The 23,505-nt window shown below is 35.4% G+C and overlaps 5 protein-coding genes across 5 annotated transcripts; 2 read left to right on the plus strand and 3 right to left on the minus strand.

Moving 5' to 3' along the window:
- Positions 1-102: 102 nt before the first annotated feature.
- On the plus strand, positions 103-1,425 carry LOC147764889 (TP53-regulated inhibitor of apoptosis 1-A-like). The gene is made up of 2 exons (XM_086999571.1): positions 103-348; positions 736-1,425. Exons 1-2 carry the CDS (start codon positions 205-207, stop codon positions 835-837), a joined length of 246 nt encoding a protein of 81 aa, XP_086855697.1. The 5' UTR covers positions 103-204; the 3' UTR covers positions 838-1,425.
- A 1,532-nt stretch (positions 1,426-2,957) lies between these two features.
- Positions 2,958-11,232, minus strand: LOC106181010 (TNF receptor-associated factor 4). Its single transcript, XM_013565250.2, has 7 exons — positions 8,933-11,232; positions 8,359-8,407; positions 6,036-6,134; positions 5,398-5,637; positions 5,210-5,287; positions 4,631-4,964; positions 2,958-4,410 (listed from the first exon to the last, which is right to left on the minus strand). The coding sequence occupies exons 1-7, from the start codon at positions 9,190-9,192 to the stop codon at positions 4,082-4,084; spliced, it is 1,389 nt and encodes a 462-aa protein (XP_013420704.1). The 5' UTR covers positions 9,193-11,232; the 3' UTR covers positions 2,958-4,081.
- Positions 11,233-11,953: 721 nt separating this feature from the next.
- LOC106181036 (BTB/POZ domain-containing adapter for CUL3-mediated RhoA degradation protein 3) lies at positions 11,954-16,962 on the minus strand. The gene is made up of 5 exons (XM_013565282.2): positions 16,580-16,962; positions 15,826-16,085; positions 15,502-15,554; positions 14,725-14,923; positions 11,954-12,407 (listed from the first exon to the last, which is right to left on the minus strand). Exons 1-5 carry the CDS (start codon positions 16,785-16,787, stop codon positions 12,207-12,209), a joined length of 921 nt encoding a protein of 306 aa, XP_013420736.1. The 5' UTR covers positions 16,788-16,962; the 3' UTR covers positions 11,954-12,206.
- Positions 16,963-17,116: 154 nt separating this feature from the next.
- On the plus strand, positions 17,117-19,176 carry LOC106181038 (intraflagellar transport protein 20 homolog). The gene is made up of 4 exons (XM_013565283.2): positions 17,117-17,300; positions 17,975-18,060; positions 18,289-18,392; positions 18,584-19,176. Exons 1-4 carry the CDS (start codon positions 17,174-17,176, stop codon positions 18,663-18,665), a joined length of 399 nt encoding a protein of 132 aa, XP_013420737.1. The 5' UTR covers positions 17,117-17,173; the 3' UTR covers positions 18,666-19,176.
- Positions 19,177-19,528: 352 nt separating this feature from the next.
- On the minus strand, positions 19,529-22,036 carry LOC106181034 (heat shock 70 kDa protein 1B-like). Its single transcript, XM_013565280.3, has one exon. The coding sequence runs from the start codon at positions 21,781-21,783 to the stop codon at positions 19,873-19,875; it is 1,911 nt and encodes a 636-aa protein (XP_013420734.1). The 5' UTR covers positions 21,784-22,036; the 3' UTR covers positions 19,529-19,872.
- Between the last annotated feature and the right edge of the window lie 1,469 nt (positions 22,037-23,505).

Below are 23,505 nucleotides of genomic sequence, written 5' to 3' on the forward strand. Positions count from 1 at the left end.
AATCTATGTAAAGTCATTTTACCCATTTTTATGGTTTTACTGTATTAAGCACCCTTAAATATTTTATTTAATTGATAAAAATGTATAATTTTATACGTCTCGCAAGCATATCCGGTTGGTCTTGAGAAGTTAGTAAGAATTTCCGGTCCATGCTTACTGCCAGAGCAATTACAAATTGATTGTTTACATTTTTGTACTTTGAAAATGTTCAGCTTAAGTCAAAAATGTCAACAACTAAAAGAACAATACGACCAGTGTTTCCATAAATGGTTTTCCGAAAAATTTCTTAGCGGAAGTAAAAGAGATGATTGTGCTGACCTCTTGAAAGAATATTCCCAGTGCGTGAGGGTGAGTAGACTTTTAATTAAAATTTCGAAATATTTGTGCAAAACATCCATTCAAAGAAATATGATTACACGCACCAATTGTGTTACATGTATTTTGTTGTCTAAAAGAGGAAATTCCCTTTTGCTTCAGACTTGCTAGAGTTACAGGACCTTTTTAGTAGTTAAGAAGCCCACTTGTCACTGAGATTGTTCTGTTTCTAATTTTCTTTAATTGACGGTGTCATAAGTCATAAGCGGTTAAATTATGATTATCTTTCAGTGTTAACACTAATACAAGTACCAGTACAGGTAATTACATATTCAATATTCATGAAAGAATCGGGATCAATGTTTGTAAAATCAGCCAGTGTGTTCTATTATTTTTGTATAACTTTGATTTTTTTTCCAGGAAGCCATGAAAGAGCATCATCTTAATTTGGAAGAAATAGATCAGACTGTACTTGGAACAGACAAGGAAAAAATAGAACCAGTTGATAAAGAATCAAGTTGATGAATGGAGGTTATTTATTAACACAACAGACTAGAACACTATACACTAAACTGTTATCATGTTGAGTATCAGGATGGATTAAATTTTTGTATTTAGATTATTATGCTGGTCATATGCATATATTTCCACAAAGTTACTGACAGAAAGAGATACGACACCTAGGGAGAAATCAGATGTAGCTCATATTTTAAATTTACCTGTGCAAGGACAACAATCCAGCTTATTTGTCAAGGATGTTTATATTTTCAAGAAGCTGTTAATCAACAGTCTGGTTAAGGCATAAATGTAAAAACTGTTGAACATTGAAGATTTAATTGAAAACCAGAATTTTTTTTATTGAACATACAATTTTAAGCCAAACATGCTGTCGAATGAGACTGATGCAATCATGTATTGCTAGTACTGTATATATTTAATGAAAGAAAAGAAAAATTATGTTCTGTGATTCATGGAATGCTATTTCAAGTCCAGACTCCATTACATAGAAGTATTGCATTTATTGATAAAATCTTGAAAAAGAAAAGCATCATTGTTCATTGCTGTAATATAAATTATGGATAACATAAAATTTAACTCTGTGTACTGTCAGTTTGTTAGTTATATACTTTTCTATCACTATATCTGTCCAAATTTTATTTTCCATTCTGCTGACATAGTAATCCAATTCAGGCTGCAGTGGAGATGAGGGTATTTCAGATGTGCAGTAATTTTGCCATTTTACTAAAATCTGGATCATATCTCTCATGAGCCCCTAGTATAAAAGACAATCATAAAAAAGATATAAAGCACTATTTTAGGTCATTGTGCCAGGAAAAATAGAGAACAATTAAATATGCATAAATATATCAACTATTAGTATCATACCGCGTGGTGATTTCAAACAATTTTAGAAATTGCTACATCCACATCTTATTTTTTTTTCCAAATCATGGTGCATTGTACTTGACCCAAGCCAGTCAAGTCATATTTTTATCTGACTATTATTTTAGTTTGCCTGCCATCAAATAGATAAGTGCTTTTGGTCATGTTACATTTACCTACCCTGAAGGTGAGTATGAGTTAAAGCTATAGAGGATAATGGGGTGAATGATTGCTATAATACACCCCAATCTATGTAATATGTTTTGCAGTATGTTTCTTTTAACACTGACAGTTATACATTCACCATCCATTCAAAACATAAATAAAACATGTATGCAAGCTAAAGTTTGAATTTCCTTCTGCCTAAATGAAATTAATTAATTCCCACCTTCGTGCGTCTGGGTTGTTGTCCTTGCTCTCCTGTCCAGGAAGTGTTTCACTGTGACAAAATACATACATTATTGATTTTTGCCCTTTTCATGGCGCGTAACAGTTTGAAAGATATCATATATCGCAAATGTCGAGGATTGCCTTGTAACGGTTTGAATGATATTAAGTATGTCAGGGTTTGACATGTAACAGTTTGAATGATATCATATATGTCCAGGTTTGGCATGTAACGATTTGAATGATATCATATATGTGGAGGGTGCATGAATAATAAATAGATGTATTGATTTTTTCAGAATTGATGAGATTTTTGAAAATGTCATTTGGTAAACAACATTTAGATAATGACTCGAGGCAATGAGAGCATATGCGGTACAAATCAAATTGCAATTCATAGAAACGGGCTTTTAGTTTTTAATTTATACAAGAAATGCCTTTAGGATGTTATTTCAGTTTGTTAATCTCTTATTTCCATGTAATTCCAATTTAAGCATTCTGTCATGCAGATAGGTTCCAACGTTATGAGCAATGCAAAAAAAAAAAAAAAAAAAAAAAAAAAAAAAAAAAAACACATTTAGATCAAGGGCGAAAAAGTTTGTATTCTGAAGTGTACATGCATTATTTTCGTAAAATTTTAATTTCACAATCTCTCAAACAAGATAACTTAGATCTAATTTGAAACCCTGACAGGCTAATAAAATAGAATTTTCTTGATATAACATTCTATCCATCGTCTGTTATCCTAATGAGCGCAGAGAAAGTGCCTAAATTTCATGAGATTAACATTGGTCATTTAATTAAAATGATTCACTGTAGAAACATTTGTTTAAATAAGTGACTGTATCTATATTCATAAGTCACAAACACGATTTTCCTCTGACATTTTATTCCAGATAATTCGCAATAAAGAGAATACAAATACATGTACATGACTTTCTTTGTACAGTCTATGAATATATGGCAAAACATCGAAATAGATTCAAAACAAATTAGTTTCATTATTTTTTAAACATACAATGGTTAACCAATCGGGTACAATTCTCTATAAAAAAAAATGAATCCATCATAAGACGGAAGGAGTGGTGCACATCTACTCAGGACAGACACCAGGACCATAATGTCTCTCGCAACACGACAACCGAGGACTACGATAAACCATAGAAGTAGAGAAAACTTCTATGGATAAACGTTGTACCATTTCAAATATGTTTTAATAATATGTGCAAATATATACACATTTAATGCTTTTTTGAGTAAATTTCACATTTGAATGCATAAATATATATTTTTCCTTCAAACAAATTGACAAACGACTTTTGGCAATGTGGGTTATTATCTATATTGCCACAGACAAGAGTACATGCGATGTTAGTAATGTATAAAAATACTTTGGACCAGCTACAAACTACTCAGCACGGGCACATGACCTTCACGCTTTTGAACAGGTCATTGTTATATCAATATCTACAATGGATATGCAGAACTTTCAAAATATACATATACGCATTTCGCAAAACATTTCTTTGGTTAAAGTTAAGATTCTGTGATAATTCACTCTGAATTGATTTGAAAACAATAATAAATTGCATTATAGTTCGTTTTACATCTTCATGGGGACGTAGCACATCCTGCCATTTAACGATTTGCTTGTATGTGAAAATTCCAGTATTGTAGGCGTGCAATGGACTGTATATCCATATCAAGTTAATATCATGGTGATAGCTACATTTGTTTCACTGAAACATATTTTGAGCAATCTCTGAAATAAATCAATCATTCCTTTACTGTACACTAAACCGGTAGATAGTAGGACACAAGCCTACAAGGCGGCTGAAATAAGGCACCCTTTTGTCCAAGTCCTATAGCTTCTGCAGTCGTTATGCATTTTAGATTATATAACGACTGCAACCAATATTTTCATATTGTAAAAATATTGCCCTTTCTTTAAAGTGCACATGGCCTGCATGTGGGAATACTTGGGTGTTTTAATCGCCTACATCTTAACCATATCATCCATATCAACATTCACTTTGATAAAAATTGTGTCATCTCGAATGTAGTCCAGCGTTGACATCACCTCCAACTCCACAAATTTCTGCGCACCAAAGCTTGCGTTTCTATCTCCGGAGGGTCTGCCCAAGAAGGGTTTATTGTCCTTGCAGGTGTTTGGTTTTACTGTATATGTGACGTTCCGTCGCGCCGCTGGGTCCTCGCATTGGTCCATCAACGTAAAGGTTACTCGGTGCGAAAAAGGCCACGAGAGTAAGGCATCGGATTCACCTTTGCAAATGCACGCAAATAGTGACATAAACTTTCCTCGGGCTGAAAAGAAATCAATAAAAGGCGATTAAAATTTCAAATCGTAATCGACGTAATGTAAAAGTTTCTTGCTTGATTTGACGAAGACTACGTACATTAAATTTATTCAAAACAAATTGATTCTCAGTGCAAACGGTCCGTTATGAAGTTATTAAAGTGTGTTTCATTTTATCGATAGGAAAATAGACGACTTTTGTGACAACTTGCCAGTCCTGCAATTTACCTTTGCCATCTCCGAAGAGGCAAGCGGAAAGGGCCATCTTGTACCCATTTCGACTGGTGAGGAACGGTTGGCTAAAAATGGTGCGTTTTGTTCCAGCCTTCGCCTCATCGAGCTTCTCTTGGTAGCTGTCGATTTTCCAAACGAACTGAGCGCCGTACAACTTCTCAAGACCTTCGATTCTTTTCTCCATTCCTGCAAGTTTTTCGGTGTGGTCCTCCATTGACAGCTTGTACTTATCCAGGATTTCCTTGTGTCTGGCTATGGTTTCTGCCACCAGGCTTAAATGCATCGTGGGCTCTTCATTGACGTGAGCTGTCAATTTTTTTCTGTTGCACTGAAGATGGATACACATTCCATATTTATGTATGACTTTGTATAACAGCTCTCACAAAAATACAAATCTATCAGAATGCTAAGGTTTCTTTATCTATTTCTACAAACTCTTGTTTTCAATAAGTCTTATAGAGTCTATCAAAGCACATTTTTGCAATTTAAGTTTTCATAATTATGTCCCGATTCCAATTTCTTTTAAAAATCCAATTTCAAAAAAATAAAAATAAAAAAATAGGTTTTACTTACCCTGTACTCACATCCGCAGTCCACAAAAGGACAAGGTACTGTCTGCTTCGGGCAATCCCCCTCCATGTGTTCGGCCACCTAAAACCAACATGAATAGTGTACAAGTGATATATTGAATGTGTACTGCGGGCACATTTGGTGAAATAAACACTTGTTTCAATGTCAACCAAAAAACAAGCTCTACCCACCTCCTCTCTGGGTATGTCCTTTCGTTTGCAACCATTTGGGCAAGGGATAGGGAATCTCTTGCAGAGGTTTAGATGTTCAATTTCTTCTTCGAACAGAATGTTGCTCTTGCAGAATTCGCAGGCAATTTTCCTCTTTGGACAGTCTTCATCTCTGTGCTTGTCAAGGAAACGTTTTTCAAACTCAGCTCCGCAACCTTTGGGGCAAGGAATAACTTTGTACTTGCAATCTTCTTGGTGTGGCTGGCAAATAGATAACGTCGTGTTAGGGAGTTTATCGAAGTAACCGGGGTTGTTAATTGGTTTTAATAGAAATGAAATCATGAATTTATATGGGCATTTGTTTGCTGTAACGTATTTGTAAAAGTTTCACATTGTGGCAACACAAGTTTATCGTTATAATATCTCCTTGCTCCTTCTTTCTGTACGTTATTGTTACTCAGAAATGACGCTTATTGCTAGTGCCTCAAATCATCGATTTTAAGCAGGTAAATTTCAAAACCAATGAAAATGTGTGGTTTACAGTACTGAAATTCCAATTACCAGACGTACTATTTCTGTTTATTTATATATTCAGTCGGACACTACAAATCAAAACAAAAATGTGCCGTTTTTCATTATTGCCGAATCGCAACGCTTACCACTAATTCTTTCAGCGCACCCGTCCATTTGCATCGCCCATTGCTGCACTTGACGCCCAGGTGATCAATATCCCGCTGGAACGCCTTGTCCACATAGACCTGGGATAGTTGATAAAAGTCGTTGTGAGAAAAATACTTATATCTCCTCCAAACAGTGTAGTATCAGAATCAATTAACGAAATACAATGACAATGACAATATACTGGTTGATTGATTTTGACCAGTTGAGGAGGCTTTTATCTATGCCAAAGCAATAAGATAGCTGAACTATGGCACGAAGGCTTTCCTAATCATATGTTTTTTTTTTTTTTCACATATTAGCATTTTAGTAACCCCACAAAATTTCTTCATAGGTTACCGCTTGCAATTACATTTGGTCATGTCACAGATCAGTACTTTTTACAGTCATTTCGAATTACCGTTTTGAATTCATGGTAAATTAATTAAAGTAAAATCGTAGTAAATTTCATATGGGTTCAGGATAAATAAAAGCGACCCTAACTTGTTAAATATCAATCATTGTGAGAACAACGTTTTATTTCCATTTCCAAACAGTCTCCTTCAATGCTTGAAATCTGCAACTTTTTTTGTTCGTTTTTCGTGACATGGAAACTTCAAAATGACTCAGCAATATTTTGATGCATCAATACAAAGGTGGACGTTTCCTGTATTGCGCAATTTACGGACGGATTGCTTCGCCTGTTTTTAAACGACCTACACTCATCTTAAATAATTTATCTCCCAAAGCAGAGTCCCATTTGCTTTTTTGTGATTACTTTATACAACCAATTACCCAAATAAAAGAAATAAAAGAGTGACCCCAGTCTTTGCCATTTTCCTTATAATCCGTGGAGCATAAGTAATTAATTAAACAATTAATACGTAAATTATAAGTAAATTAATAATCAATATTTGAAAAATGTTAGTCAACCATAGCATCTTGTATTCGAGATATCTTGTGCAATACCTTTTGCCTTATCAGTTTCAGAATTCCAAAGCTAAAATCATATCCCTTGACGAAAAATAGGGTAACTATTAAACTTTTATACTTTTATATCTTTAATTAACAGGTCTGTGAATTTCAAAATAGGGCAGATAATGTTAGAATTGTTATATATTATGGATGTTTAGCATCTTTTTTTAAATGTAAACAACTCTCTATTTCTTTCAGCATGACCTGTTCGTACTAATTAGATAGGCAAACACAAGTGACAGAATTATTCACTGCCAGTTTGATAGTAGCCCTTAAATTAATTTAACTAAAATTCTAACACAGCCTATGTTAATTTAAGCGCACCACGGTAAGCGTGAAATGAAAAAAAAAAAAAAAAAAACCTCGGGAGACACGAACTACCATCATTCTCATCCAGCGCACACCAAAAGTCATTCCAGAATACTTTAGAATAATCAATAACTGCGATGAAATGGGAGAATTTTGTATAATAGCAAAATGGAATCTTCGCATCGATAATCAATTGAGCATGATTGGTACGCAGTACTCAATAATAAAAATGTTTTTCTAAACTTGATGTCAGAGTCTCGTTTCCATGCTCCATAATTTAGTTATTAGCAACTAATGCCCTTTTTGTGCCGAGCTGAATCACATGTGTATTTGAAGAAAAGGGATTTCATAGATCAATACGGCTATTTTGAAAAAGAAGTTTTTCAAAAAATACAATAAGGAAATGAAAATGACATATTCATTTAGCGCCCGACATTCACTTCAGCCAGTCCATAAGCTAACAAAAAAAATATAGCAATGTTTGAAAAGACGGATGTTTTGTCAATGCCAACCATCTGTATAAGCATTACATATTGATGACTGTTAACCTTGAATTTACAGTAACACAAATAATGCGTTTGTAAGAGAGGTCAGGAAATTGCATTCACATCTTTAAAAATATAACACAAAATCGATATGGTATAGACAAAAAGATCAGTTTTCTTTTAATAGATTTTTTCTAGAAAGAATGGAAATTAGGCCAACGAAAATAAATGACTTTGGTGAGGGGAGGCGACTCTCGAACAAGGTCGATCAATAGAAAATTTTTCATTTTTTAAATTATCTTTTAGCATGTGATGAAGATGAATGTAAGAGACGTGTTTTAGGGGAGGGAATGTTAAATCCACAGTGTGACGATTTTACAATATAAAGACATTCAGGGTTGTTCCTGGGGTTAATTATCGTGTCTCCATCTAACAAACAAAGAGCCAATGTATTTTTCTTTTCCATTTGAAAAAAAGATGCGAAAAAAGTATGATTTTCATAAAATTAGGGGCGATCACTCATGTTCGTCAAGTTTTCAGTTTCGTCTGGCCTTACCTTATCTCTGTCAATGTGCCGCTGGTCAATTGGGCATCTTGGGGCGACCCTGAATTTAAAGAAAATATTGAAACTACGTAGGGGTCATTATCCTTTTTTATCTAAGAGAATGAGAGGGAGAGTTCTAATTTAGTGTTAGTTTAATTTCTAATTTCATAACTACGAAGACGCAATTCACACCATTTTCAATCACTTTCAATTAAATGTATGTGTTATTGTCATTATTTCTTATAGGCCTATTTCTAAGAAAGCAGAAACAGACAAATTTATCGTACCGAATAGAAATTGTACTTTCTTGGGAACAAGAAATCCCAAATTTGTCAATATTTTTTTTCATTCAGCAAAACAAGAGGTAGCAAAGATCCAGACATGCAGGTACGTAAAAAAATTTAATTAACGAGAATCTATCAGCTTGTAATTATCCATGTAACTGTGAATTTCAAAAAAACGTCCGTAACATAAATCAATCTTCCATTGCGTCTATTGAAATCCGTGTCAATTCAAAATTACACGGCGAAACTATATGACATTGTTCACTACTCCAGACATGGCAGTTTCACATTTTACCGCTTACCTAAGTAACTCTGGCAAGCAGGAGGAGCAGCATCTGTGTCCGCATTCGTCAAACTGGATGGGGTAGCGCAAAACCTGGCAACACACGGGGCACTCATATTTCTTCTCTAGGGGCTCCTGGAAAGTGATCTCCAAATTTGGGCGGTCAGATACAAGAGAACCGTTGGAGTTGCGACTGACGCTGGACAAAGCAGATCCTAAATGTCGGGAGTTTCTAGAACCTCCCGAACCAGTCGGGGATCCGTCGACTTTTTCCGGCATGGCTCTTTATACTGCTCGTGTGAAAAAAAAAAACGACGCAACGATCTCCTGCCTTTTTCTGAATAGTCACACCTTTTACTGCAGTATCTCTTGCCACTTCGCTGTTAAATATTATTTCGAATTAGAAATGTTAAAAAAGCAGTATCTGGAACTATAGCGCCTGCTTACATACAAGATTAGCTTTAATGCAGCTAACTGCGCTCCACAGTTACGGCTCACTAACGGTATCGCATCTGAACCAACCTAGCCCAGCAGTCTCCTCCCCTCACACAATCGATTCCCCACCATCGTCACATCGATCCAGCTTTTGTGTTCAAACAGTTGTCACCAACTGCATAGTAACTTCCGCAAAACGGAACAATGTATTCAAGCTCGTTGATGGTTAGCATGGCAAAATCGATGAAATGCACATGAAAAATTTAAGATATCATTAACAACCTTTTGTACTCTGACATCGATAGGGAGTGGAGCGCCATCCACTTTGCATTCGAACCTTCCACTCATTTCGATGGTTGAAATTAAAACCCCTGATAAACACTTAGCTTTATCTCACTGAAATTTTGGTAATATAAAAATGCGAGGAAATGAAATATCGCGTTTGATACTGGAAACCTTTTGGCTTTGCGAGATATTAAATTTAATTTTTATGTGATTATTCTTCAATACAAGAAATCAAAAACAAGATGTATGGAGGACCGATTAACTAGCAGCACATCACTTACCTTCACTAAGAGTTTGGAGGATGACGGGGTTATATCACGAAAGAAAAATAATTAAATGCAAATGCTTAAAGAGGAACTGACGGTCATTTAACCAACAATCGCTTATGAACTGCACTTGTGGGGCATTTTTGATTGATATATTTTCACTGCAATGCTCATACTCAGAATACCGCTGGTGTCTATTGAATGTTTGCGTGCTTTATTTTACGTTTGATTTAGTTGTCATTGGCGTATGCCATCAAGATTTTTCATTCATATTAGAAGATGCATAATGGTACCATTCAAATCTTAATAATGGGATTAGTCGGAACATTCCATTTAAAATCGCTTGACGAGAAACCGATAGCGACAAATGGTTCTGTCCGTATCGATTAACAAAGTGGCAGAGCCTCTTTAAATATTACCAAATTACTTTTGGCATACAACAATTGTACTACATACAACAATCTCAATTGTCTGTAGTGTTTTCCTTCGGTAAGTGCTGAGCAGCACTGGGGCATTTCTCACGGAAAGAAACAGACGTCACCGGTCGTCCGCTGGTCAATTTTCTAAATTAAGAACTTGTTTTCTTAGCCATACTTTCACAATCCTCCGTGTGCGGGTCCTTCTTTTTACCAACAGTGTCTCAAGACATGTAACATATCCCAAAATACGTCTATTACAGATATGTTTAAAAAACCTTAACACTAGTGGATCAGAACAAATGTGAAATAAAAACCGTAAGCAAGAATGCAGACAGCGGTAATTCTAACTATGGACAAACAAGGAAATGATGTAGGATCAACATATTTCACGATCTGTATGGCGTGATGATAATGCCTTGTAATGATTATCGATTATCAGTGCGTCCTGTTTGTCAAGATTCTAAGAAGCCATGTTCCATAAATTTTTCGAAATTAGAAAAAAATTGCATAATACTTCAGATGTGGGAAACCGGTAGAATCAACACATCATCAGGCTAAGTAAGTAGACATCCACTTCCTTGCTCAGACGCACCTTTTATTGTCTGTCAGGAAGTTTCATTTTACGAATCTTTGGCTCATTATAATCACAAGCCGTTTGTCAAATGACGAAAAGCACTTCTTGTCTTCTACCTCATAACTTATAATTTGCAATTGAAATAGTGTTTTTTAAGGGTTTCTCCAGTTTACTGGTCTATCATGTTCGTATTAAAGATGTATATAAAGCGAGCGTACCCTAGGTTCTAGATTGTGGTATTGCCAGCTCGATCTTGATTTCATATATGACCCACATCAGCAATACCGTAAAGCTGTTAACACTGTAAAGCTAACACATGGAAAAGTAAAGTGACAAGCTAGCTTTATAGTGCCCTGACACTCCGGGTAAGAGAGCCTGGATTTCCAATACCGCGTTTAGCCAGGTCACCAACTCACCCCGTTCAAAATTTCTATTTAGATACTTAACTTATTATATGTAAACGTCAGTTCGGATTGAACAAAATGTAGATAAATCTTAAGATCATCTGAAGATTGTGGCTTGAAGGAATATTTACTAGGAATTTCACCCATTTTTTTATTTGCAAGTCGACAGTATAATGGCCCTTTAGTTTTAAAAACTGAAGAGGAAGGCATCCAAGACAGAGAACGTTTTTGAAAAACGCATCTTCCCTGAAACAGATTGGTATGCCTTACAAGCACTACAATAAAAATTACCAGTAGAAATTTGCAAATTGGACACATTATTAAATCGGGAAATAGAAACATGTGGACTGGTGCCTGCTTTATGTGTCTAAGATTTATATAAACATATTTCAATGTCAGTACTATGTACACTTTTAAAGAAATCAAATGTAATACAATTCTAGTATGCAATTTCCAGATTGTGTGTCTAAACTCCTAATGGAAGTGATGGGTTACTGGAGGAGGAGATGGTCGAACAAAGACTGTGTCCATAGAAGAATGTTTACAGATTACCAGACAAAAACCAAATGGTTATAATAATTTGTATCACATTGTACTAGTGTGTTCAAATACAGTAAATGACATTCCAGTGACAGTTTAAATGAAGACATGATAACATTTAAAGTTTGTTAAACGTTGTCCTTACTTTATTAACTTAAAAGAGAAATGACATATTTTCTTGCTTTCCTTAACATTTGAAACATTTGATAAAGGTGTGAGATGTCTTTTAATTGTATCAAACTTACAGTTTTCACTGATTCAAGCAGTCAATCCTTGCACCCACTCCCCTTCTTCATTCCCATAAAAGGACAATATCACAAAGTTATTTTAAAAGTTTTTATACAAGTCTTTTTTTTCTGAAACAAATGGTTTATTTCCGTCGTAATCTATCTACACCTCTCTCGATCCTCTCCCTCTCTTCCTCATCATCACTGTGATAACCAGCCACTGTGGCGCCTACGGTGTGTCCTCTAGTGGCCTGCATCAGCTCTGCATCAGGACCCTTGTCACGATTTTCATACAGCAATACATTCAGTGTCTCTTCATATATTCTTGCCTCAGGAAACTCAACCTGTTGATACATTTTAAAGCAGCCATTAACAAGGCAGCAAAGCTGTCAAATGTACAGACAAAAACCAGAAAATAACAAAATAGGCTACTGTCAATTCTGATGCAAAAGTACATTATGTTAAACTGCAAATTCAACATCAAATTTTAATTTTGCTCAACAGGTAATACCAATGTAAGTAAAATGTGTAACAAGCATAAGGCTTCAGGCCCATGGGAGTTCAAGTTCACACTTTGAAAATGTAAAACTTCCAGAAAAAGAAGTCAATTAGACTGCTTTTCCAACTCAGGCTGCACTTTAGTCCTGTATTTCTTTTTTGAAAGTTTGGCAATCGTAAGTAACGTGTTTTCCCAAAATGGTCATCATGGCAGCAGCACCCAAAATTGTGTTTTCTTCTATTTTGATGCAATATTACATAATGGCTTTAACAGCATAATGTCAATCAATTTTTAATAATAAAATATACATATCATGGATTTTCAGAAAATGTGACTAGCATGGGTCTTCAAGCCCGTAGAACTTCAAAGTCACACATTGAAAATGCCAATATGTGAAAAATTAAATTTTCACCAAAAAATGTTTAACTGGCAGATTGCATTGCCTACTGAAGCTATATTTTAGTCCCATGTTTCTTTCCTGTAAGTTTGAGAACAGTAAGTGACATGGTTTTTCTTAAATGGTCATCATGGGAGCAGTGCCCAAAATAGGTTTTTTTCAAATTTTGATGCAATATTACATAATGTTTTACAGCATAATGACCATCAATTTTTAATAACAAAATATTAGTATCATGGATATTCAGCAAAGGTCTTCAGGCCCATGGAACTTCAAAGTCACAACTTGAAAATGCCAAAATGTAAACAAGACAGCACTGTTCTGAAATGTTTTTTTTTCCATTTTAACCACTTTTAACATAAAACAAAATTACCAGTTTACTGCCATTTTTTATATGATCAAGTAAGAAAATTGATGAGATGAGAAAAATATCAATAGAGCAGTGTTAAATGTCCAATTTCTTCCATTCTGAGATTCTGAAGTGCATGGTTTTTCTTATATGGTCATCATTGGAGCAGTGCCCAAAATAGTTTTTTTTTTCAAATTTTGATGCAATATTACATAATGTTTAACAGCATAATGACCATCCATTTTTAATAATAAAATATTAGTATCATGGATATTCAGAAAATGTGACTAGCAAAGGTCTTCAGGCCCATGGAACTTCAAAGTCACAACTTGAAAAAGCCAAAATGTAAACAAGACAGCACTGTTCTGAGATGTTTTTTTTTCATTTTTTACAATTTTTAACATAAAACAAAATTAACAGTTTACTGCCATTTTTATATGATCAACTAAGAAAATTGATGAGTTGGGAAAAATATCAATAGAACAGTGTTAAATGTCCATTCTGAGATTCTGAACACAGTGAATGATTGAATCTGACAAACTGCAATGATAAGAGTTTATTTCCATTTTTGACACTTTATTACACAATACACGATAACAAGTTTACCATCATTTTTACAAAATCAACTAACAATGTTGTAAAGATGCAGGAAATGTCAAACAAACACTTTTATGTATCTTATTAATTAAATAATGAGACTGTTAACATGCCTAAGAATTGAATCTGAGGAAATGTGAAAAAACAGCATAACTTCTAAAATAATAGCCCGAATTTGCTGATTTTCGAACTCAACCTGCCTTTTGGCAGGATTGACCACTCCTGTGAGTTTATTGACAATTGGCCAATCTGTTTTTCTTATATTGTGTTTACAGTGTTGCATATATACTGAAAAGTGAAAAAAAAGCATAACTACTAAAATAGTGGCCCAATCATGCTGATTTTCGAACTTGACCTGTGTTTTAGTAAGATTTATTACTCCTGTGAGTTTTATGACAACAGGCTTATCGGTTTTCCTTAAAATATGTTTACAGTGTTGCATATATGCTTAAAAAGTGAAAAAACAGTATAACTTCTACAATAATGGCCCTATCATGCTGATTTTCGAACTTGACCTGCGTTTTATGAATATTCATCAGCTCTGTAAATATAAAGCCAAAAAGTAAAACTGCCCTCCACGTATCGTGTTTACAAGGAAAGTGCACGGCGCCGGCGACGACAGACGCAGGTGATGGCAATATGTACAGACACATCTGTGTCTGTACATAAAAAAGAACGGATTTTAATTTTCAAGTTTTTAATACCAGCATTTCAAAATAACTGACTGATGTTTTAGAACTTTTTTTTATCTATTATGGACCAAAATGTGAACAGATCTTATTCTAATCATACATCATATATTAATTATTCCATACCCACCTTTGTGTGTTTTTTATCTGTTCCATATACTATAGAGGTACAGCAGACCTCTGCTATTTTTGATCCATGTCCATAAAAAGACCAGCAACAGATCTCATTACTTCCAATGACGTCCTTCACAAACAAAACACGCCCATTAAATCTCAGTGATAACTTGTCAAAGAGCTCCAGGTTCCTCAATAAATTGTCATCAGAATGACTGAAATATACAAAAGAAAATTAGACACACAATCAAAAAACAAAAAGAAAGATTGGGGAAAAACAAATCTAATGCACAGGAGGCCATTTATTGGTGTAAAATATTCAATTTAGTAAACTGATATTTTCTATACCATGTTTTGAATTTCATTAAAAAATTTTGAAGGCTTTTTGAATTTCATTTGAGAAGAACAAAATTCTTTGCAAACCTTTGCTATTATAAAGACTGATGTGAAAAACTTTATTCTAATGCTTTCTGTGCAAGTAATGCAGTTTAAATATTTTAAACACAGTATACTAACATTATATCATGGTAATTAATCACCAAATTATTTTCATTTTAAAACTAAACATTTCCCCCATGTCATATTATTTACCAAAATGTCTAACAAATTCACAAATAGTTAGAATATCACAGTTTTAAATGTATCCCCCCTATATCCTATATTACATATATTTTTTAAAGAATGGGATGAGCATATCATAAAAATCAAACTTTTTCTTTTTTTTTGGGGGGGGGGGGGGGGGCATGCATTTAAATTCATCAAAACAATTCTGCGAAATGGTTTACATTATTACCTTGTGTAAGAGTATTTGTTATTATGTCTATTGCACGACAACTTCACTACAGGCTGAAATGAACAGAAAATTCAAAGTTATGCAAATATACAAAATACAGTGTTAAAAGCATAATGATAATAATAAAAGGCACCAATATTTTAAAATATCAAAATATAAACAATATATAAACATTTAGAGCAAAATTAAGCAAGAGGAATAATTTTCACTGGTTATAGATGCAAAATATGTTGGTGTGTGTATAATTCTGTTCCATTAATGAATAAATGAATACAGATCAATGGTTTGCATCAGCTGTTCATCCCATAGTCGACATATAGTTACCTTTGATGTTGAGCTGATCAGCAATTGCTCCTCTTTACTAGATGTGATCAATGGAACTTTGCAGATAGGATCCATTTCTTCTTGCTTTTTCTTCAATGCTGCTTCACATATGGTTACAAGATCTTGCACTAAATAGTACTTTGCTTCTGCTAATATCTCTGCAATTTCCCTTCTGTTGTCTGGCAGAGCCACGGACCCATCTCGCAGAAAATTAAGTATTGTACCGAAGTGCTTCCCACAGCGATCTATAAGGATCCAACCTGTTCATGCAAAAATTAATGTTGTTATTTGTAAGTTGTGGCAGAACTTCTTGAAATTAAATTCCAAGATGTAAATTATACCACAAAGAATATTTCTTTTTTACTGTATTTATAGTTTTCTATTGGTTAGCTAATATGTCAGGTTTTAAAATGTTATTTGTATAGATGTAGACTGTGGTATGCAGGGTAGATGGACTTGAGGTTGAGGCCTTTGCTTTCATGCGTTAGCAGACAGTACATATCAGAATCGTCAATACTGAGTACATGTAGGAGTGCTTATGCATGAATTTTCGTGCTAGGTGGACATGTGCATTATTAAATATAAAGATTCCTCAACAAACCAATGTGGCAGCTAAACACAATTCTGAGAAACTCAGACCTCGCCTATTGAAGCTGTATAACTTCAACAAATTGGGTAAATATCAAGTACCTTCATATACACTTCCAAAATACACGCCCAGTTTAAAAATTAGTAGCATTTGCTGCCAACTAACCTTCTGAGTCTGTTAAGACCTCCATACGACCGCTAAACATTGCTCTCAGCATATTGTCGTGCTTCGTTAATGTCCCTATAGTTGTGTAGTGCAATGATCCACCCACATTTAACTTCACATATTTAGACGCATTTCCTTTGATGACAGTTCGGGCAGTGTCTCCATTCCCGACATTCGGCTCAGATTTAAGTGCCGGTTCTCCCGACATGGTGGGAGTTCGATTACAATTAACACAACCAACGTTCTTGGAATAGTGTTCCCCGTCGTCTGTCAACCGACGGGGAAGTTATGAACCGGTGTCGCAGATTATTTCAAGCTTATATATAGAAGCTTATTTTCAGCTCATGAGTAATCTAATCTGAGGTCACCGATACAGAAAAAGTCAGCATATATTTTAAACATATTTAAAGGATAATATAAATAGAATAAAACTTCCATGATATTGTGAAATCTAATTTTCACGTACAATAATGCACATATCTATTTTTTTATTCAATGATAATCAAATGATACCCTCAGGTCACTTTCTTGTCTTTACAAAACTATTTGCAGGTATCCAGATAGCTCTTCTTAGCAACATTCCAGTGTTTGAAAATGGCGGACGAGGCACTTGCCAGAGCGGGTCTTCATTTTGACGAGTTAAATAAGATAAGGGTGCTTGAGCCAGAGGTGTCTCAAGATACCACAGAATTGAAGGAAGAATGTAAAGATTTTGTAGATAGTAAGTACCCGTGATAAACTCGCCATACATAAGTGTTATTCCTTTGATATGATAAGAGAAGATAATAATAAGTGAAAATTAAATAAAGTCCAGAACTCGAAATGGGGTTAAAAACTGTGGATAGTATTTTGTAGTCGGCTTTGGTATAAGTAATACATTGTTGATAATTAAAATTTGAATTCTTAATTTTACATCATAAAATGGCATACTGTTCATTTTTTTAAAAAGTGTTTTTGACCTTTTCGAAAAAGTTCACTTTAGTTTCTAGATGTAAGTTAAGTCATTTAGACTTCAGGTTTTATAATATCTTGTATGCTATGATGTCAATTAAAAATTGTCAGATACCCAGGTTGTATCAATATATGGAAACCATAGTACATATAGTTATATCACAAAGATTTTGTTATGCACATGTCAGAAAAGGCATTTGAAGACAAGATACTATACATTCAAGTTCAGATACGATTTTTGCCAATTAAAGTCAGAACCCCATGGTTTTGTGCCTTAAGCATGCCTCAAGCCCAGTTTTAAAGATTGCCAAGCCATTTCTTTCTACTTTTTGCTAAAAAACCCCAAATCATGTCGGATATTTGAGCAATTGTAAAAATCATAAAAATTTTCCTGAAGCTACTTGGACATATTCATAACAAGCTCTCTACATTTTTGTATTACAGAAATGGGTGAATTTCAGAAGATAGTGGGATCATTTATAGATATGGTAGACAAAGTGTCAAAAGAAGTTGAAAAAGAAAAAATGAAGGCAAGTTCACAATAAGATCGACTATTACCAGATTTTACTGATCAGATATGTATTTTATTTGGTGCTATAATTTATAAAGAAACAATTCAATCTGTCAATCAAGTGTAAGGTTGGAAATGAAGATGGAGGTGATGCTCAAATTTGAATATTACAAAACGGTGTGCTACATATTTCCAATAATCCATTATCATGATATTGAATTTTTATGTCAACTTTGTCTGTTCACAGGCTATTGGATCCAGGAATCTCCTTAAATCAATTGCAAAACAAAGAGAGGCTCAGCAACAGCAGCTACAGGCATTATTAGCTGAAAAGAAAATGCAGTCAGAAAGGTACATTTTTCTTTTATTCAAGTAATTTACCTCTTGTAATTTTAGTGTTTCATTTGGCATGAAATTGACATTTCAGTCTTTATAACTTGAAAATGTGCTGCAGAGAGCTGTAATGCATTAAGTAAAATTTTTGTCTTGTTATTGGCATCAGTAGTTATAAAGCAACTTTTGCTGGTTTTTTTTTTTTTCAGGTTACGAGTACAATATGAAGCTTTACAAAAGGAAGAGGCAGAGCAAAATGAATTTATTGAACAGTTCATTTTACAAAAATGAAACTCTCAACTGGACTGTGATATCTTATTAAAGAAAAGCAAATTGTATGTTTTTGTAGCATGGGAAAGCAGGAAGGTTTTCATGTATTCCACAAGTCAAAGGACAGTGCGCTTTTCTTTTTATGTAACTGACTAAGCAGAACTACTTAGCAACACATAACCAGTGCCAGATTATTCACTGAACATCAGTGCAGAGGTCGGACCTTTTTTCAGAAAACAAGTGAACTGCAATATCTCCTATCGGTCTCATACAATGAGGCGTGTCAACTTGGGTTTTAAATATTTGCCAATTCATAATTGTATTATGTTGAAAGCAGTACAGTACTCTTGCAATTTATAGAGTATTCGTTAGGTTTTTTTTTAACATTTTGAATGACACGTACAATCTACAACCATTAACCCCAAAAATATATTGTTAAATTAAAGACAGAAAAAAAAGCAACTTTCTTGTTACTAAAGTGATGCTTGTTATTCTTACTTACTCTTTGAAATATATATTTTTTCGTATGTGACCTTGAAGTTCTAAGTTTATTTAAATAGTCCAGGCCCCCATTTCACAAAGAATATTAAATCTGTAGTTGACTAGTAGCCCGACGTAACTAAGCGATGTAAGGACTTAATTATGTTGGTAACCAAGTTCTGGGAACCCGACTTAAGTTTTTTTGTGAAACGGAGGCAAGATCAAGTCTGCTTATTTCTTCTGCTTTAACTATCAAAAAGACATAATGTAGTGTACCATTCATCAATGTGTAATTTGACCAAAATTGTAATTTAGACAAAAACAAAGCTTTAACAAAAACACAGAAGTATCAAATCCAATATATTCATTATTTCACATTGTCAGTTTGAAAACAAAAAGAGTCATTTCTTCTTTTTCAAATTTTATTGAAAATGAAAACAAATATCACAATTGTACTTATTAAAGATTAAGTACAGATCACAGTTCTTAAAGCAACAACAGAAACTGTTGTTATGTAACATAGAATAATATAATAGTAACAACAATAAATTAATTTACAAACACCATACATGCAAGTTTTTGATTACAATAGTCAATTTTTCAACATCCTACTTGTATAATAACTTCCTCTGATTTTACATTATCATATTAAAAGTTTATCTTTGGTATAACTCAGTAAGTTAAAAAAAGTATTTTTATATAGTATAATAGAAGTTCATTTGGCAATGGTACTAGATTTTCTGCTGGATTAGTCCACTTCCTCCACAGTGGGGCCACCATGTGGTCCTCCTGTAGGCTGATCTCCTGCTCCCCTCTGTCCTGCACCATGGATCTTTGCCATGATTGGTGAGCATACCTTCTCCAGCTCTTTCAGCTGATACTCAAATTCATCTTTTTCAGCCAGTGAATTATCATCTAGCCACTTCATGGTATCATTGCACTTGTTCAACACAGCATCTTTGTCTTCAGAGGAAATCTTGCCTGCTCCATCTTCAGCAGCCTGCTTGTAGCTGAATATCATGGATTCTAACTTGTTTCTGGCTGCTATTTTTTCACGCTGCATTTCATCTTCTTTGCTGTACTTCTCTGCCTCGGAGACCATACGATCAATGTCCTCCTTGGACAGTCTGCCTTTGTCATTTGTAATGGTGATGTTGTTGGACTTGCCTGTGCTCTTGTCTTGTGCTGTTACATGCAGGATGCTGTTAGCGTCAATGTCAAAAGTCACCTCAATCTGAGGGACACCACGGGGGGCAGGGGGGATGCCACTTAGCTCAAATGTGCCCAGTTTATGATTGTCCTTGGTCATTGCCCTCTCACCTTCAAACACCTGGATGCTGACCCCTGGTTGATTGTCGGCATAAGTGGTGAATATCTGCGATGTCTTGGTGGGAATACGTGTGTTGCGGGTGACCAAGTTTGTCATGACACCTCCAGCCGTTTCAATACCCAGTGACAGAGGCACAACATCAATGAGCAACACATCTTTTACAGTGTCATCCTGGACTCCAGTCAATATGGCTGCCTGGACTGCAGCTCCATAAGCAACAGCCTCATCTGGGTTAATGGACTGGTTCAGTTCTTTTCCATTCATAAAATCTTTCAGCATTTTCTGGATCTTGGGTATACGTGTAGACCCACCCACCAGGACAATTTCTGCAATTTGTGACTTGTCTAGTTTAGCATCTAAAAGAGCTTTTTCAACTGGTACAAGAGTAGAACGGAAAAGGTCAGCACACAGTTCCTCGAATCTGGCCCTGCTGATGCTGGAATAAAAGTCAACACCTTCATACAGGGAATCTATTTCTATGTTGGCCTGGGAACTGCTGGACAGGGTTCTCTTTGCTCTCTCACATGCTGTTCTGAGACGTCGCATTGCTCTGTTATTACCACTGATGTCTTTTTTGTATTTGCGCTTGAATTCCTGTACGAAGTGGTTGACCATCCTGTTGTCAAAGTCTTCACCACCAAGGTGTGTATCACCAGCGGTAGAGCGTACCTCAAACAAGGATCCATCAGCAATTGACAGGATTGAAACATCAAAAGTGCCACCACCCAGGTCAAAAATTAGGACATTTTTCTCACCCTGTAGCTTCTTGTCTAGTCCATAAGCAAGGGCAGCAGCTGTTGGCTCGTTGATAATACGAAGTACTTTCAGACCTGCTATGGCACCAGCATCTTTAGTGGCCTGTCTTTGTGAGTCATTAAAGTAGGCTGGCACAGTGATAACAGCTTCGTTGACCTTCTGACCCAAGTATGCTTCTGCTGTCTCTTTCATCTTAGTGAGAACCATAGAGCTTATTTCTTCAGGAGTGCATTTCTTGGTCTCACCTTTGTATTCAACTTGAACCTTGGGTTTACCGCCATCGTTCACAATCTTGAAGGGCCAGTGTTTGCTGTCTGCCTGCACCGCTGGATCATCAAATTTACGGCCAATCAGTCTCTTTGCGTCGAACACTGTGTTCTGTGGGTTGAGGGCAACTTGATTTTTAGCCGCATCGCCGATCAATCTCTCACTGTCTGTGAAGGCAACGTAGCTCGGTGTCGTTCGGTTGCCCTGGTCGTTTGCGATGATTTCAACCTTTCCATGCTGATAAACACCAACACAGGAGAAGGTTGTCCCCAAGTCAATACCTATCGCTGGAGCTTTCCCTGGCATGATGTCGTTTTACTTAAACTTGCGATGAATAAAAACGATGAGAAAATGTATAGCGTATGGTTCGCTTTTCGCTAGCCAATATCTTTTTCTTGCTTATTTCTGTCTTTGAATATAGACAACTGATCTCTCTGTCGCATGTAACGCCCTTATATACCGTATCCATGTCTATTTCTGTGTATTCCAGTTGATTCTAAATCTTGAAGCTGCGAGAAAGACCTCGAAACTCCTGATTCCGCGTGCTTCTGTTTACGGAAGTTTCTAGCATCGTGACGTCATCGGCGCAGTAGGTTGCGCAAATGCTTATATTGTATGTGTATTCACTTCCGTTTTCAATCGCTCGCTTGGAAAGAAGAGAAACGCTGCAGGGCTTACAATATAGGAGGCCAAATATTACCCAAGGTGTGGAAGTCTGGGAAGTTGATCCTAAGGATACAACTCGCTTCATTGTCAGTTCTGGTTATCTACCTCTACCAGTACAGATTACACCTAGTCTAGGATTTAATTTGACGTTAAAAATGAAATATTACGATGCTAGGCTTGATCATCATCTCAATGTCACGATCTTTATCTAAATCGCAGCGTCACAACGAAAAGAACTTTCGAGAACATTCTAGAATTCAGTATGATGCCAAGTTCTTATGGAATAGTATTTAATGGTTAAGTGCTAACAGAAAGTTCCAGTTCATGCCACTATTGTATTATTAATACGAAGTCATTTTGGCAGAAACTACCAGAATTCGGAACTCTTCCATGCACTTTTCATTACTAAATGTAACTGATAATTACTGTATTACGGTTATGAGTATTAATATATGCCTTTTGCTGTACAAACTGCTTTTTGCTGTACCCTGTTTGGAAATGGACTGCCTCCTAAGACACTATCGGATTCACACCGCTCTATTATTTGGCCACTTATACAGAATAAATGATTTAAAACAAGAAACGCGTTTTTCAGTATTGAATACACAACGCTCCTGAGTTTCGGATATTTCACACCATAATGGCATCTAATGAAGTGAACGTTGCTACGAGTTTACGTACATTATAATTTGTGGAGAGGTGGGGGCAATCCCAAGTTGTTGAGAAATGCATTAGGAAGCCTTCTCGATCTTAGTTGTCGTAGCTTGTATCTTTCTTGTCCCTAATGATTCTACCCTTTAAAGGTTAAGTACACGATGAGGTGCCCAACAAAGATACTAAATTGTAAGTGGTGGTGGTCGTGTGCGAGTTAACAGGGGATGCATAACGCTGATAAATTATGTTTATGCCAAAAATCTACAATTAGTACTGCCAGCTTGAGACAAGGTAGCCCCTATTTGAGAGAACAGATATAAATTGTAAGGGAAAGCATTCATTAAAATTACTACAAGTATTATTGTACTGAAGTTTGGTTTTAAGATTGTCAAATTTTGGAATATTAAAATTGTGCGAACAGGAAGAACAACTGTAACCAAACCTTGCTTCCTAGTTGCATTACAAAAATGTCTTGCTCTTGTCAAAATTATTGCTGGCATTTGTTTAGAAATTTACTTCCAAAAGGCCATTCTGAAAACTTTGCCAACTGATAGCACCCACTATATTCTCCTTTTAAAATATCTTTTATTCACATACGTCACATTTTAGTGACATTTGGTAGCTTAGAACGGTCGGCACCTGTGCTATTTTATGGGCACATTTAGGACGAAAAAAAGCAAAGATTTGTAGTTACTCTGAGAACATACT

This window comes from Lingula anatina, chromosome 1 (assembly GCF_051362555.1).
Source record: "Lingula anatina isolate TDL-2025a chromosome 1, LinAna3.0, whole genome shotgun sequence".
In the NCBI taxonomy this organism is placed as follows: domain Eukaryota; kingdom Metazoa; phylum Brachiopoda; class Lingulata; order Lingulida; family Lingulidae; genus Lingula; species Lingula anatina.